The sequence below is a fragment of the Pungitius pungitius genome, chromosome 1 (assembly GCF_949316345.1).
Source record: "Pungitius pungitius chromosome 1, fPunPun2.1, whole genome shotgun sequence".
In the NCBI taxonomy this organism is placed as follows: Eukaryota; Metazoa; Chordata; class Actinopteri; order Perciformes; family Gasterosteidae; genus Pungitius; species Pungitius pungitius.
In genome coordinates, this window is record NC_084900.1 from 16099982 (window position 1) to 16115497 (window position 15516).

General features: G+C 44.4%; 3 protein-coding genes across 6 annotated transcripts; 1 reads left to right on the forward strand and 2 right to left on the reverse strand.

Annotated features, from left to right (window-relative positions):
* Window positions 1-321: 321 nt before the first annotated feature.
* gp9 (glycoprotein IX platelet) lies at window positions 322-3876 on the forward strand. The gene is made up of 2 exons (XM_037478375.2): window positions 322-521; window positions 803-3876. The coding sequence occupies exon 2, from the start codon at window positions 804-806 to the stop codon at window positions 1548-1550; it is 747 nt and encodes a 248-aa protein (XP_037334272.2). The 5' UTR covers window positions 322-521; window position 803; the 3' UTR covers window positions 1551-3876.
* Window positions 3877-5764: 1888 nt separating this feature from the next.
* On the reverse strand, window positions 5765-9831 carry LOC119222002 (haloacid dehalogenase-like hydrolase domain-containing 5). The gene is made up of 8 exons (XM_037478313.2): window positions 9554-9831; window positions 8675-8878; window positions 8476-8588; window positions 8290-8383; window positions 8168-8201; window positions 7908-8082; window positions 7603-7791; window positions 5765-6957 (listed from the first exon to the last, which is right to left on the reverse strand). Exons 1-8 carry the CDS (start codon window positions 9671-9673, stop codon window positions 6552-6554), a joined length of 1335 nt encoding a protein of 444 aa, XP_037334210.2. The 5' UTR covers window positions 9674-9831; the 3' UTR covers window positions 5765-6551.
* Window positions 9832-10506: 675 nt separating this feature from the next.
* Window positions 10507-14309, reverse strand: cnbpa (CCHC-type zinc finger, nucleic acid binding protein a). Of its 4 annotated transcripts, XM_062562671.1 has the most exons (6): window positions 14208-14279; window positions 13089-13145; window positions 12296-12440; window positions 12007-12072; window positions 11606-11804; window positions 10507-11478 (listed from the first exon to the last, which is right to left on the reverse strand). In XM_062562671.1, the coding sequence occupies exons 3-6, from the start codon at window positions 12435-12437 to the stop codon at window positions 11361-11363; spliced, it is 525 nt and encodes a 174-aa protein (XP_062418655.1). In that variant the 5' UTR covers window positions 12438-12440; window positions 13089-13145; window positions 14208-14279; the 3' UTR covers window positions 10507-11360. The 4 variants fall into 4 exon arrangements, with proteins under 4 accessions (XP_062418655.1, XP_037334294.1, XP_037334295.1 ...); XM_037478397.2 differs by lacking the exon at window positions 13089-13145 and having other exon boundaries at window positions 12302-12440; window positions 14208-14309; XM_037478398.2 differs by lacking the exon at window positions 13089-13145 and having other exon boundaries at window positions 10507-11433; window positions 14208-14309.
* Between the last annotated feature and the right edge of the window lie 1207 nt (window positions 14310-15516).

Below are 15516 nucleotides of genomic sequence, written 5' to 3' on the forward strand. Positions count from 1 at the left end.
GCTGTAGATGTTCTCGGTTGTTTGTCCCTTTTTCTGTGCGCCCCCACAGCTCGAGGCTGAGTCCCCACCGCAGACACCTAGAGTTCAGAAAGAGCCTTCTTTGCTACATGTGGTCCCCTTTCTCCCTCTCCCCTAACAGCCTGTTCAAATAAATCCCCAAAAAGTACAGTAGTTCAAAGCTTTCAAAGTACACATTTCAGTCCAGATAGAAGTACACATGCTCCCAGCCGTCCGTTGCCCTCAGCGCTGCAGCATGAAGGCTGTAACAAGTAGTTTAGGAGGGTACGGCATGCGCCACTGTCAGTAATAGATAAACTCCTATCTCCTCCGAGCAGATGGATTGGAGGCCGCTAACGTTGCCGCTGCGTGGTGCGTTCCTCACACTGAGCGGGATTATTCTATTAAATAATGCGTCGGTTACAATCTCAAAAGCAATACTGGACGTGACAGTGAACATAACTAAATGTTAAGGATGACTGGCACCACAAGAAGTAACTTCCGAGTTGGATTGACTTTTAAAGGTTTGTGTTTTTTACCATTTTTACCATTTGTTAATGGTGGCTTTCTTTATAATAAGGATTCACAAAAATGTTCTTTCAGTTCATGGGTGTATTTTCCACAACAGTTAGATCAAGTTTCTAGACATTGACAGTTTGATATCATTCTTGTTCTAATGCACTTTCATAGACTGTCTGCTTTTGGAAACGTCCAATAGAACTCGCTGAGTGGTGCCCTGTAAGCACCCTCCTGTTCCAGTTTGTTGTGTAAACAGGAAGTGACCTTTTCCCCCCCCACGCCGCAGGATGCCCCGCCGTCTAAGCTTGGCCGTCTTCCTCGTCTGGGCCACGTTCAACCGACGCGCCTCCGGCCAACCCTGCCTGTGCTCAGCCCTGCGGCCTGCGGGTCTGCAGGTCAACTGCAGCTCTTTGAACCTGGCCGACCTCCCCCACCTGCCGGCGGACACCACGGAGCTCCATGCGCGGGACAACCGGCTCACGTCGGTGGCCCCGGGCCTCTTCGACCGACTGGTTGCCCTGGAGAGGGTGTCGCTGTCTGGGAATCCGTTCCACTGCGACTGCGGCATCCAATACCTGAGGAACTGGCTGCTGAGGAACAAGGCCGTGGTCTCCGCGGAGCCCACCTGCGCCAGCCCGGGCCCCGTGGCCCGCAGGGCCGTCGCCGACCTCGGCGACGAGCACTTCGCCCCCTGTGCGCCGGCGGCCGTGGCCGCGAGCTGCGCTCACGGGTCATACGGCGCTGTGATGGCAGGGATGGTGTGCTGCCTCGTGGTTCTGTTCATGTGGAGCTTGAGACTAGCCAAAAGAACTACGTTCACTCTGGAGATACACGAGAGACACTCTGGGTTCGAGGCCGACTCCCTGCGCTCGCTGAAGCCCAGGCACAGGAGGAGGCTTCACAGGGAGCAGACGGAGGTCACCACGCAGGTCACCACGGAGGACCTGGAAGAGCAGCTTATCCACATGGAGTTACTGCCACAAGTGCTGGACACGTTGCACAAGAAGCACAATATAAAGATAAAAGCAAACTAAGCGGTGGAATTACAATAACACTACAAGTGGAAAAGTACATCAAGTAATAAAGTTGGTCTGCTAAAGTCATGTCTAAAGGCAATTTATGTTAATCTGGGAAATGTAATTTATTTAGGCAGAACATACGGATACAATAACATTAGACATTTTTTGAGAGGCATTTGTAGCTTCTAATTTGACTCATGGTTCTGTTCATGCTGTATTTGTCGGCCAATCGATCCGTCAGTCTTACAAGACTCTGACAAGTGGATTGAGATACTTTTTAAAAGAAAAGAGAACTAAACCACGCTGTCTGTTACACATGCCCAATGGAACCGTTTAGGTCAAGGTGTTGGTAAGATATCCAAACAGTATCATTTAACTGGACTAAAAACTCAAGATATTTTGTAATGCTCACAAAGTTTAATGGCTGTTTTAACATTTAATATACATCAATCATCAAAAACGCATTTTGACAAGTAAAAATGTCATGAAGTGAAACTGAAGTGAGCTGTAACATTATGACCTCAAATAGTCCCAAATAATATTTTTTCAAGGTAAAATGGAAGAATTTAACTTTTTATCAACTTCAATAACTAAACAAAACTTCAATTAAACTAAAAATCAACTAATAACGTATTTCCCTCATACATTAGGGTTATGTTTTAACTTTAAATGATGAATGACTGAATGATCAAATATACCATATTATGTGGATATTTTTACAATTTGTAAAATATTGTTTTGAGAACCGGAAGTGATCGCACGTGAATTCGTCAGTCATTTCCGCTTGGTTTTGCGTCCCACAGTTTCCTAGAATTTGCTGGAAAAAACTGGAGCCTCTTTTAGCCTCTTACAAACAAAATCTAACGCGTCATTCCTTTTTCTCATTTCCGAAGCAAAGCAGCTCGTACCGGCTGTTACATGAAGAGCTGGTGACGTCACACGTAGGGTCGGCGCATGCGCAGTGTAACCCGAGTTGTGTCGCTTGAGGGAGACTGTCACACTGCAGAGTTGTGCAGGGATTGTGTCCTAAATTATGAAATAACTCTTCTAGAAATTTCCCACAATGCCTTCATAATATATTTCATATTATTGTATTTTATGTCATAAAAAAACTTAAAACCTGTACTATAATATATACTATTGAAATTGCTTCCACACCGCTTTAGCAATGAAACCATAGCAATGGTATACACAACAGGGATGTAAAGGCAGACTGGTCCCTGCGATGATGTACGCAGTCCCAATCGCCCACCTGTTTTCAACCCCCTTTTTTTAAAAATGTGTAAAAGCTTCAAAAATGCATCATCGTGTGGGTATTTAGTGGTCTCTTTTATGTCATAGAACAATATGAAACAATTCACTTCTCCCTGTTTTAGGCATACAACCTCCCATAAAACATTGATTTAAGACTTTAATTCAGTGGGGAACCAGAAGGGCCACAATGCATAATTTCCAGGGTTTAGGATTATTTTCTGTAGCATTCCATTTCTCTGCCTCCCGGCTGCACCGTGCCAACAAAAATACCACCATAAAAGGGCCCTATTGGAGGGAATGCATCTTCCATCTGGCCTGGATATAGTTATTCATTCAAAAATAAAAACACACAGTTTGCAGAATATGTTTAAACTAGGGCCGGGACTTTAGCGTGTTAATTACGATTAATTAATTACAATGTGAATTAAGATTAATTAATTAATTACACCAAAAATAACACATTAAACATTTTTTACGCATTTTTACACTTATTTTTTGCACTGCGGAACGTTTCTCACTGGATGAGTTTCGGAGGACCGATTATACTGGAGCACCAACTAGCGTTCATGACTTCAGACAACAACAAACCACAGTGAACATGAACGAAGAAGCTGACGAGACCGTGTCGGGTGGCCCCGTGAATGGGAAATCTTATTATAATAAACACACGGATGGAAGCGTCGATAAGAGCGTGGTTGTGTGCAAGCTGTGCAACAAGGAATTCACATCGAGCCTCAAGTATCACCTCAACGCAAAACAATTAGCAGCTAGCGTGGGCGTTAGCCCGACTCCGAGTACAAGGACCCACACCCAACCCACACTGCACTGGTTTAAGGACCAGGGTAACTAAGTCCACGTCTGAAAAAATAACCAATGTTCTGAATGTACTTGAAAGTATTGGTCTACTTAAAAAAACATAGTTTACAGAAGGTCTACTTACCTATAGGCTACCTGAATTTCTGAAAGTACTATATTTCTAAATATGCTATTTCTACACTTGTCTGCTGGAATTGGTCGAACAAAAATAAAAATCTATGCGAAAAAAATTACTTCTCACTGTTCTCAGGTCAAATATTTATGCAATTAAAATGCGATTCATTTTGATTAATTAATTACAAAGCCTCTAATTAGATTAATATTTTTAATCTAGTCCCGGCCCTAATTATATACATATTATGTTATATATATATTGACCTTACATATATTTTTTTATAATATATAATTTTTAATTATAATTTAATTATTATATATATATATTATACATAATATTTTTTTTCCCATGACATGACTGGAATGATCTTAGATGGAGCAAGCTACACGTCCCTGTCACTAATGCCAAATGCCCCAAATTTCTGTACTTTAAACCTTATCTGGGTTCAACCCTCAAGGGACAATGTGGCTCTTCCTAAATCCTTTTTTAGTTTTGGGTAACTGACATTGATAAAAAATCATAATGGGATATTGCCCCAGAGACCGATTGGTGCATCTTGGAGGATCAACCATGCTATTCATCCTTCCTGCATTGGTAATGGGACAAGTGAGTTGAATTTGAATGTAACAGAGAATTGGAGGGTGGATGCACTAAAAAGGGTAAACAAATCTACACCCTGTGCCAGACTGTCAGTTTAAGGTTGTCCACAGGATACCCTGAAGTAGACAAACATGTGATTGTCTTGAAAAATGCCCTCAGAGGCTGTAATAAGTTTCATGTCAGTGTGACCACTGAATGAGACACATCTGCTCATCTTTACTGACTCATCCGGCCTTCTCTCCCGTCAAAAAGGTGGAACCCTATAGGCTATGTAGCATGGCTAATAAGTGATAAAAGCTTAATTAGCAATTAACATCAAATTTAGTCAATTCATCATCATTCAAAAGATTCTTCATCATTCTTGACAATGCCATCATAACTCAAGTGAACGCGCCTTGTGTTTCTGCATAACCCCCAGGGTCCACTTCTCTGAAACAACCAGTGGGGACAATGCCCCCACAACTACCTCCGCAGTAGTGAACTCACAACTTGGCAGGAGTGGGATTTGAACCCACTGGCATTTACAGAGGCTTTTGGCCCCTGCACTCACCCCTACACCACCAGTCCTGGTCACATTTTGGCAACTTTGATTCTCCTATTTAACCTTGAGTATGTGAGCTAAACCTCAAAACCATTTTAAATGCTATTTCCACATCTGGGCTTGAACCCACAACCTTCAAGTGCAGTGCAGGTGCTTATATCAGCAGCTCTTCCGATGTGCTACTTCACCACACACTAACCAACCCTTTGTTTGTTGTATTTAACCTTGAGATTGCTACTCAAACCTGAAGTAAAGCCAAAGGCTCAAACCCAAGACTGGGCTTGAACCCACAACCTATAGAGTAAGGACAGTAGCTCCTCAGCTCTTGTGCTGCACTACCTCACCATGCACCAATTACATTTTTGTTTCTCGTATTTAACCTTGAGACTGCTACTTAAACCTCAAAACTCTTTCAAAGCAGAAGTGATGTCTGCATGAAGGGGCATGAACCCACAACCTCAGACAGCAGGTCGGAGCCTGCAGCCCTTCAGTTGTTCCCTTGTGCTATTCAAGCACATGCCTCATTGTGTCCGTTTCTCATATTAGACCTTGGGATTGTTTGCTAAACCTCAAAACTGTTTCAAAGTCTACAGTTTGAAGCCCTGACTGCAACCAAACCCTCCTTCAGAGAGAGCAGGTTTGAACTGAGGATCCTCCACACTTCAGCCTTCCTGCTATCTCCCTGCACTGTTCCACCACACACCTGTTGATGCTTTTGAATCCAACCTCAATTCTCATAGATTCTCAGGCAATCCACAACACAACACACTTGTCTGCTGGAATTGGTTGAACAAAAATAAAAATCCATGTGAAAAAAATTACTTCTCACTGTTCTCAGGTCAAATATTTATGCAATTAAAATGCGATTCATTTCGATTAATTAATTACAAAGCCTCTAATTAATTAGATTAATATTTTTAATCGAGATATATTTTCTGACATTAGTTATTTACAATGAGAAAAATACCACCAATGATGAAAGTATGCAGCGATAAGTCTTTGATTGCCATATAGTTGCTTTAAAAAAAAAAAGAAAAATTCGACATATATTTTAATTCTGCAATTCAAATTTAAAATCTTAACAATGAATTTCTACATTGTGATGAACACGTTATGGCAGGAAGATATGGTAACATTTAAGATCAAAGTGTGTGACCTGTGCGGATATTCATGGCTCAGACAGACGGTACTATTAGAGGACGACGGGCCTTCTGCACATCAAACTCTTCTTTTCACAGTACAAATTACAAAACATTACGCTCATAGTCATGCATAGATTCTCTAGGATAAATGGTTCAACAAATGACTAAAATTGCAATAATAAAAAGTCACCGTGAGAATAATATCTGACTATGCTTCTTAAAAACACTGTTAATTTCTTGTAATAAATATAGGATGGCTTCAGGATTAGAAATGATCTAATAGATTACTATTGTCTAAGAAAATACTTGGTTGGGTCAAATAAGGCAGTTCCTTAAATCACAAAAACAATACAAAAGAGCGGTTGATGGTAACAGTTACATGACTCATTTTCTCAAAGTTGTAAGTTTAGAATCTGACCCACAATTTGTAACACAACAACGTCCACAGTGTCAGGCTCCCGTAGGTGTACACGTTAAGCGTAACCTCAGTTTAAATGCCCCCCCCGCTCCCACCTCCTCCTCTATAGGAACCTGTCGCCTGGACTCTACTAAGGCCCGAACTTCTCCTGCTCAAAGATGCGCTCGACGGCCTCGGCCACGTCCTGCACGATGTGGTCCGGCTCCACCAGCGCCGGGTCGAACCGGAAGTCCCGGTGCCCGTGGAACACGGTCTCTTTGATGCAGTGGCTGGCGTCGGGCGGCACCTCCACGTTGGGGTTGTAGACCCCCGTGCAGACCAGGACGGACTTGCAGGAGGTGGCGGAGGGCAGCGCCAGCTCGCTCTCCCACAGGTTGTTGCCGCCCTCCTCCTCCTCGTTTCCCCGGGGCACCGCGGCGCCGGGGCCCGCGGCGGACGCCATCTGGGCGACGGCTTTGGGGTTCTTTCTGGCGACCCTCTCCTCCAGGTAGCGGTTGTATAGGTTGGCGCCGTAGATGTCGGTCATGAGGTTGTCCCTGGAGGAGAGCGGGAACGGGGAGGGGTTACTCTGAGCCGTGGAGGAAAAGCACAGGTGGAAAGAGTGGAAAGGAGCCATGGCTGGACTCATGCGCGCCCGGAACGTTTAAGTAACACTTGCGGCATTCACGTGGCCTGTGAAAGGAGGGACCAGCAGCTGGGAAAGAGGTCACGGCCGGGTCCACTGCATTCCAGGTGCAACAATTCAGAGGTATTTGAGGTTTGCCTTGGCCACTTTGGACCATTTATTGGAGACACAAGGAAGACCTGAGTGCTAATAAACAGCAAACTACTACTTATTTGGGGGGAGCTTGGGGATAGGTGGGGGGGGGGTAAGTAACACCTGTGGCTTTCGTACGCATCAGAGTGACTGCTGTGAAAAGAAAGGCAATCAGCAAAAAACAAGCAAGCAACAATTGTGGGGAAAAAAGCTGAAGGGAAACTTGCTGCTTTAAGAGGAAGATGTGATACGCTCACTACCGTTCATATAACGGTTTATTTCACCAAATGATTGTGGAACTGCAAAATCAGTATTAACGTATTAAATAAAAGTCTGTCTTGGTTTCCTCAATCTGAACCTCTTTCATTACTTCTATGCATCTTCATTCTCATTCTCAGTCCACTCCACACACGCAACGTCTTACCCGATAGCATAAAGGGAAGTGACGGGAAGTTCCCATTGCCTCTGCAGGGCCTGGCTTCTGATGAGGTACTCTGCAAAATGGTAGGTCAGCTCGCTGGGTTTTCCCATGAGCGCCTCGTACTTCAGGTCATTACCCGTTATCTTCTTGTAGATGTTCTCCAGGCACACGAGGAAGGTCCCATGGCCGAACCTGAACCAAACGAGGACACACGTTTAGTTTTGGGGAGGGACAAAGCCCCCAGGTATGCTACGAACAAAATAGAACCCCCCCCCCCCTTTAAATGTCCACATCAGGGCCATGGTTACCGGGGAGAGTGCGCCTCGGCCATCCACATGAGGTCCATGTTGCAGGCCAGCAGGGGGAGGTGGGGCGTCTTTCGGGTCTGGTGAACACTGCTGAGGTTCCCGTTGGTCAACAAGATGTCGACGATGAGCTGCAGGTTGGTCTCCCATCGAATCGGCTCCCCGAACAGGATCACGGCTGTGTGTGAACACCAAAGAGATCAAACCCCTGTCCGTCTACTCGTCTGAACAAAGTTGGCGATCTGAGAGCTTCACGTCCTCACCTTCGACCTGGGGGAGGTTGCCGACAGGATTGGACTGCAAGGGAAAGTAGGGACACTAAACACGTGCTTCTCTGTTTGACTAAAGAACCGTGTGACATTAAAAACACAGTTCAATATCTCACCGGCAGTTTGGGCCTCCTGTTGTGATCCACCATGTCCATCAACGGGAACGACTCCCTCAGCATGTCAACACTGACGACGTTGTTAAAGCCCACGCTGAGGACGAGAGTGTCAAGGACAAACGCGACAAGCACTGCGAGGGGGGTGCCCAAAACAGGACAAGAGAACAACGCAAGATTACAGGATACTTTTTGGCGATTTCCAGGACGGGCCCCTGTCCAGACACCAGCACACACTTGTCGTGGAACTTCTTAAACATCCTCAGGGGACTGTGGGACAGGATGACTTGATCTTGTGTAATCTGTAAATAGTGTTTAAGAGGTTAATAGCGGAGGGGACAGCGGAGACAATATGAACCCCCCCCCCCCCACACACACACACACTCACGGGTACTCCAAGAATGTGAGCGAGCTGGTCTGCTTTAGTTTGTCTCAGACAATTCCCTGCATTTGTGACAAAAACCACCGGCACCACAAACTGTCCCCGAGAGTCGACCAGCTTCTCGAAGGCCTTCCTCGCCGCAGGGATCGGCTGCTTCCCCCGGACGAGCACGCCGTCGATGTCGAACAGCAGCCCGAAGCGGGGCTGCGGCTTAAAGAACAAAAACAGCTTATTTGGCCAAAGTTCAGTCAAGGTTTTGGATCGGATGACTGCATTTATGGTGAAATTGTGATTCGTGGAGTCTGTAAGCTGTTAAGGAAGTATGAGAGCGTGTAACACTCAAAATCCAAAGGCTTCCTTTCTACAGAAAAGAAGTGAAACCTCATCTAAGTCTGTGAATATTGCCTCCACGCACCGCAGTGAGGCTGGAGTCAAATGATGTGGGGCTTTAATTATTTTTGGCAACATACAGGTCAGGGAAACATTTGTGACACAGCAGTATTTAAATATGTATAATTTATATATAACGTTAAATACGATAGCAAATAAACTGAAATATATCGAAAAGATATGTAAAAGGCCTCAATGTTTTTGCACTTACTGGGACAGAAAAACAAACAATGTATCTGCGATTGTTTTTCCCAGGGGTGGGGGTGGGGTGATTTTGAGGGGGGGGGGGGTGTCACAGTACGCTACATCAGCTCTTGTCCCTGATGTCAGATACCCTGACGTATGCAAAGTTGCATGCAACATTGTATGCAACGTCACTTTGATACACAGTAACAAAAAAAAGAGGAAGGAAGGGAAAAAAATCTAGCAGCAGCTACAAAGTATCGCCTCGTCAACACCGCATCGTTTGAGGCGCAGCAACAGCTCGAACCGTACCTTGCTGTTAGACCGAGTTCCGCAAAACCCGCACCGAGAACCGACAGTCCCAGCTTTGCGTCTGGCTTGACGGTTACTCAGGGTGCACAAGTCCCGGTAAAACGGCAGGAGTCCCCTCATCTCCCCTCTGTCTATCACCGGTTTAAAAAAAATACAAAGCCGAACATCTACGGGTGAAAAACCGGGGCCGGCACGAAGCGGGAGCCGGCTCGGTCCGGCCGCGCTGGCAGTTACTGATCAGCTTGTTTTTTTTTTTCTTCCTCTTCTTCTCGCCTAAAATTTGACTGGGTGAGAAACCGATGACGACACCCAAGAAGTGGGCGGGGCTTCTGCTGCATTTCTGCCGAAGAACGTGTTGGGCTACATCTGCAGTGCAACCCCCGCTGCCATTTTAGAAACCGAGGTGGAGCTTTTGAGGATTTTTTTTCTTCTCCCTTTTCCACGCACGAGCACCCCGATGAACCAACAGAAACGCACGAGCGCGTGGGGACTCTGCCCCCTGGCCACATTGATTCTTATCACCGCTGTTCAAAAACACGCGTATTTCATACGTGACGTGTTCCTGCAGTGGGAAGCGCAACATGGATACGAGTCAACTCTCCATTTTGCTCCGCGCACTCAGCTCGAGGACAGAGTAGCTCGTGCACGATGTCACATGCTGCGGTCTGCCCTCGCGAGCCCCAGGGTGGTTAAAAAAATGATGCTGCAGATAACCGAGAGTAGATTGCCAGGGAAACCACCTTTATACAAGCACCATCACCTTCCTTTCATCTCTCCACGAGGCTGACGAGCAGGCCCACTGCTGCAGATGCTTTATCGCCAACGTCATTGATTCTTCAGCAGCTCATTGTCACAGCATTATTAGCTTGAGCTGAGTAAGTGCTATACAAGATTTGATTAAGATTGGCGAGTGCACAAATATCTGTAGAACAAATTCAATCACAAACAAGTCCTCCCCGTGCTCCTCCTGCTTTATTGATAGTTTAAAATTACATTTCTATTTTCTAGGACTTCAGTTGCACTTTCCTTCCGACTTAAAAACTGAGTACAAGCAAATGGTATTTATACAGTAGTCTAAGTGATATTGTACAAAAATAACATTTTGATTTCTGTGAAAACATTTCTTTCCCAAATAACTCCTAATTCTGCTGTTCTGACAACTGCGCTTGATGTTAAATTTTACCAAGGTAAAAGAAAAATTCCAAAGCCATTTTGAAAGGAAAAGTCTACCTTGGACTACCAAGTGATTATTAAGTTGTAAACAGATTCTATAAAAGAACATTTCTTTTAACAACTCCAATTTTTATTTATATCTTAGCAATATAACATGTAGTTTGTTATCGCCCACTTAACTGCTTGTAGGGCTGAAATGCATCATGTTATGAACTGTTTCCATGTCATACTCTCTTGGCCAACTCATATCCCACTAAAACAAACCAAAATAACCATACATGGAAGTTCTGTTTCCATTTACTCCCTTCTCTCATTTTACTGAGGCTCACTTCCACAAGCTCAGAGGTCCTATATATATTCCCATGTTTAGTCCCATTCATCTCTGGTCACCAGTGGCTTGGAAAGGGGGTTCTTTAACAAAGCATTATACATAACACCGCTACCAAACTAAAACATTTTTGTATTGAATGCAGAAAGATATTTTTTTCACCCCTTTCATTGTATTACATGTCGAGAGGCTCACTGGCCCGGGACTAGCCTCCGTTAGCCAACCTTTGGCCAGTGAAGAGGATTCAGAGAAAATAATACAACCAACCATCAATCTGAAAAAAGGAGGGGCAACAGAGGGCACTGATTATGCGCTGCCTTCATTGGTGCAATCTTTCGCCAGGTGGCCCGCATTTCCGCAGTTGTAGCAGTTAGTCTCGCTGGTTTTAGCGCAATGCAGAGCAACGTGGCCGATGTCGCCACACCTAGGCATGACAAAAGTAAAGCATAAATGATTAGCTTATATGCATGTGAATGCAAGAAAATCCAGTTATACAACAATTATTCAATTCTGTAATGACATAAGACAGGGATTTTAAAGTCAGCTCTCACCTGTAACATTTCACCTTGTCACAGACTTTCTGGATGTGACCAGTTCCACCGCAGGTGTAGCACTTCTGGTTGTGTGCATGGTCACAGTCGCGGGCCATGTGCCCGGCTTTGCTGCAGATGTAGCAGAGCTGCTCCCTCTCCTTTTTGGGCTCCTTGCAGTCCCGGGAAATATGGCCACTCCTGTGGCAGTTGTAGCACGCTGATCAGGGAAAGAGCAAAGCAAAGTCAATTACTGTTGCAAGAAAAAGTTATTTGTAAACACATGGTAAATCTTGGATACTATACTGTGGTGTACCATTGAAATAAAAATGTAATTACTTCTGTAACTGCGGTGTAAGAAAACACCACTTCACATCAACTAACTAGAACTCAAATGGAAGAATTAGAACTTCAATGCACACCATCCTCAGTTTGGTCACAGTCCCTGGCCATGTGTCCTTGGTCTCCACACCGATAACAGAACAGCTCTGTAACAGACAGATTAGAAAATGCAAAAATGAAAGGAAGACACTAGTATAGTCTACAGCTTCTCCAAGAGTTTCTCCACATAAGAAACTCGTTCCATTGGCCGTGCTGTACCACGACATCTGCAACCTCTCCACAGTGAATTAAAAAAAACCTCAACCACATCTAACGCCAGGTCATCGTGGTAATCATCCTATGCTGGGTGCCTCAAGTAGTAGATTGTACCCTTGCCTCGTCCTCGACCCTTGCCGCGTCCTCCACCACCACCACCACCACCACGTTGACCACTGGAACCATTAGGGCAATGCTTGGCCCAGTGCCCTGAGCGGCCACATTGATAGCACTCACTGCTGCTGCTCATGTCCATTTCCTAAACAAAAACATGAAAACACACAATGTATGTTATTTATTTTATACGAATGTAGGGAAATACTTGCAATTTCTTTTTACATTTTTGCCCAAATGCAGTTCAGAAAATAGCCCTCCTACAATTAACCTGCTTAGTATGCCATTACAATCTAAAAGCACACATAATACTGGTCACTAATACATACTTACAACGTGCTGGAGCTCTGAAACACATTTAGCCACTTGTCATAGGTGGTGTGAAACCACGATGATCAATGAGTCTTGTGTTTTAACCAATGCGGTGGTTAATGCTGGGTCAGAACTATAATAGGAAAGTTGATGCCTGCTCTTCCCCAGGAGGCCTGTGTTCTTGAGATGCCATTTCACAATTAACCAAATCATGTGCATAATTTAATTAACAAAATTTAGAGGGTTGTTTTTTAGAGATTAATATGCTTTTAATAATTATCCATGACTGAGCCAGATAAACGTGCACAGCTCACACACACCAGCATTTAGGGAGCCAGTCTAGCTAGAATGATAGCTAATGTTACCACGGGGATCTAATCTATAATATATTACATATTTTTTTTAAAGGTGCTTAATTTTTTTTAGGCGCGGTTTCTACATGTGGCCATGAGACTACAACTAAGCTACCCGGCTAACTTACACGATCGCCTCAATGGAATCATGTTGAGATCGGCCAAACTCCTGTTTGCTGACGGTGCTAAAGGCATCAAGTCGGGAAGAATGTGAGTTAATGAGTAATCAAGCGCTCCTCGCAACGAGACTCCAGAGAACGAGGCGGGACGAATTGGATTTAGATTTTTAACGTTACGAGAAGACTGCAGAGGCTTGACTTGTTGCTTCCACTGCTTAAACGTTGGTGGTCGCGAAAGCATTCGCTGGGCCTCAACTTTTGGTTTACATAATACCCTTTAAAAAAATGAAAGGGAATAAATAATACATCTGCAATGGCGACCAAAAATGTCGCTACCAGGGGAGTAACGTCAGTTGTGTTTACATATCGATTATTTCAAGCGTGGAGTGTGCTACAAACCCAGCCACTTAATACGTTACCGGAGAAATGGCCATGAAAGCATGCCGTGGGTTGTGTGCTACACTGGGAAGCTAGCTCCAGCCCCCCATCACATTGTTATGATAAACATCGGATAAAGGAGCAGCAGTCTAAAGAAAAGATCAAGAATACCCCGACTGGCTCAAGGGATAAACTGCGGGGAATAAAATCCTCGCAAGTAAATCAAGACAACGTGATTTCGTGAGTTGAAACGTGAGGGGGAAAACCGCTAAAGGGTGAAGCTACGCTAACGTCGGCCTAGTCACGTTGAATTCCCTGCGCGCTCGCGAGACAGAAGGTGGTGCCTCTGCTGCTAGCTAGCACATGTTAGCATACCGCCTCACGACCGCCACCAGAGAAAGCACGGTTCAGTCGACGACCGGGCGCCATTCGCCGACAATGAGAGCGTGGGTTCGACAGTAACCCCGACTGCGGTTCGGCGCAAAAATGTTTTTGACGGCTATTACGACTGAGTAAGTCATTAAAACCCAAATAAATTCCCGCGCGGCGCAGACGGCGAAGACGTTGTGACGAGCTAATGGCTAGCAGGCCGGACTGGAACCCCGCTGCACCGTTATCAGACCGTTATTCCACAAAGGAAAATCGAGTAGTTAGTGTCGGCTCTCATCACTATTAACACAGTGTCCTTTTTAAAGTTCACACACACAACACATATGTTGATAGATCATTTTGTGCCGTTTTATCGCTTACCTCGCTGGCTACCGTAGCTCTGTCAGTGTTTACGCCTCCTTCTTTGCGCTACATGCGGTGTGAACAGGAGTTCCTGAATTGTCATTCACAGTAACCTGTAGAAAAACCCGGACATTCATTGGTCGCAGGCCCTGCTGGCAACCAATGAAACACCAGACTGTGTGGACACCGCCTCTATGAATCAGCCAATCACGGGTACGGAAGAGTCATTTTCCTTAAAACGACTGGTCTTATTTTTCCCATTTCACGAAAACATATGGGGATGTTATGTGCTAAACGTTCAGTGATACTAACACATAGCATGGTTTCTAGAAAAAGAAGATATGTGAATATGTGAGAACAACAAGATAGATACAGTAAACATAATGCAGACCATTGATTAAATATATTTAGATACAAATGGAAATGCTTTTATGGGATCTGGTGCACTACGGTTGTACAGTCTTCAGTAACCCTGTACACCTTGCTTTCCTAATACATCTACTGTAATATTTTGATTAAATCAATGGTGAGTGTCAGAAGTAGCTATATTTACAGAGCAAGTTAAATTGAGATGTCTGTATCTGGTCTCAAATAAACACTTTCAATGTGGTGCTTCCAACAAACACAGATTAAAATGTTTTTCTAACTTTGGAGTAACAAGCAAAATCACCATTATTTTTAGAAAGACAAGGCCCCAAATCCCTGATGATGGCAATATTTAGAATGAACAATAATTGAATGAATAACAGGTATATTTAAAACCCTGTGAAGTGATTGTTTTATTTAATTTTGTACGTCTTAAAACCCCTGAAATAACCATTTCTACATGATGGCCCCAAAGGTAAACAAGCAAAATGCTTAAACTCATTTCTTTTTACCCTGTCTCTCGTTTGCACTTTAACCGCAGCTGCCGCTGTAAATCCTGTAAAGGATGATCTTATCTTAAAAACAAAAATAGAATTAGACGGAGAGTGTTAAGAGGCCATAATAAGAACAACTTTGTACGTGTGCTCAGACTGTGTAACGCTGACGCAGTCCTGATTGCATCATGATTTGAACACAAGTGGACAGATAGAGACAATATTCCATGGGAGTTGCAAGCATCTCTGCTAACTGGCCTGAGTGCTCCGTCGGATCAATAAGTGGGAAAGATGGGTTTATCTAAGTCTTAAGGTGGATTTGGTGGAATGCTCTGAGATTGCAAATATTATTTCCAGTGGACTTTATTCTACAGCTCAGAACCTTTAGTACACAACAGGGGGTACTGTCCAAGGCCGCTTTGGAGAATTTTGAATAGATTAAAAGACACACCGCTAACATTACCCCA

What these genes read in the sequence shown, in the direction of transcription:
- gp9 (XM_037478375.2), top strand. Translation starts at nt 804, where the DNA reads ATGCCCCGCCGTCTAAGCTTGGCCGTCTTCCTCGTCTGGGCCACGTTC.
- cnbpa (XM_037478396.2), bottom strand. Translation starts at nt 12,437, where the DNA reads ATGGACATGAGCAGCAGCAGTGAGTGCTATCAATGTGGCCGCTCAGGG. An exon ending in GGGTCGAGGACGAGGCAAGG is followed by an intron (nt 12,073 to 12,295) that starts GTACAATCTACT and finishes TGTCTGTTACAG; the next exon opens with AGCTGTTCTGTTATCGGTGT. An exon ending in CTGTGACCAAACTGAGGATG is followed by an intron (nt 11,805 to 12,006) that starts GTGTGCATTGAA and finishes TTCCCTGATCAG; the next exon opens with CGTGCTACAACTGCCACAGG.
- LOC119222002 (XM_037478313.2), bottom strand. Translation starts at nt 9,673, where the DNA reads ATGAGGGGACTCCTGCCGTTTTACCGGGACTTGTGCACCCTGAGTAAC. An exon ending in GAACTCGGTCTAACAGCAAG is followed by an intron (nt 8,879 to 9,553) that starts GTACGGTTCGAG and finishes TTGTTCTTTAAG; the next exon opens with CCGCAGCCCCGCTTCGGGCT. An exon ending in CAACCTCCCCCAGGTCGAAG is followed by an intron (nt 8,083 to 8,167) that starts GTGAGGACGTGA and finishes GTTCACACACAG; the next exon opens with CCGTGATCCTGTTCGGGGAG.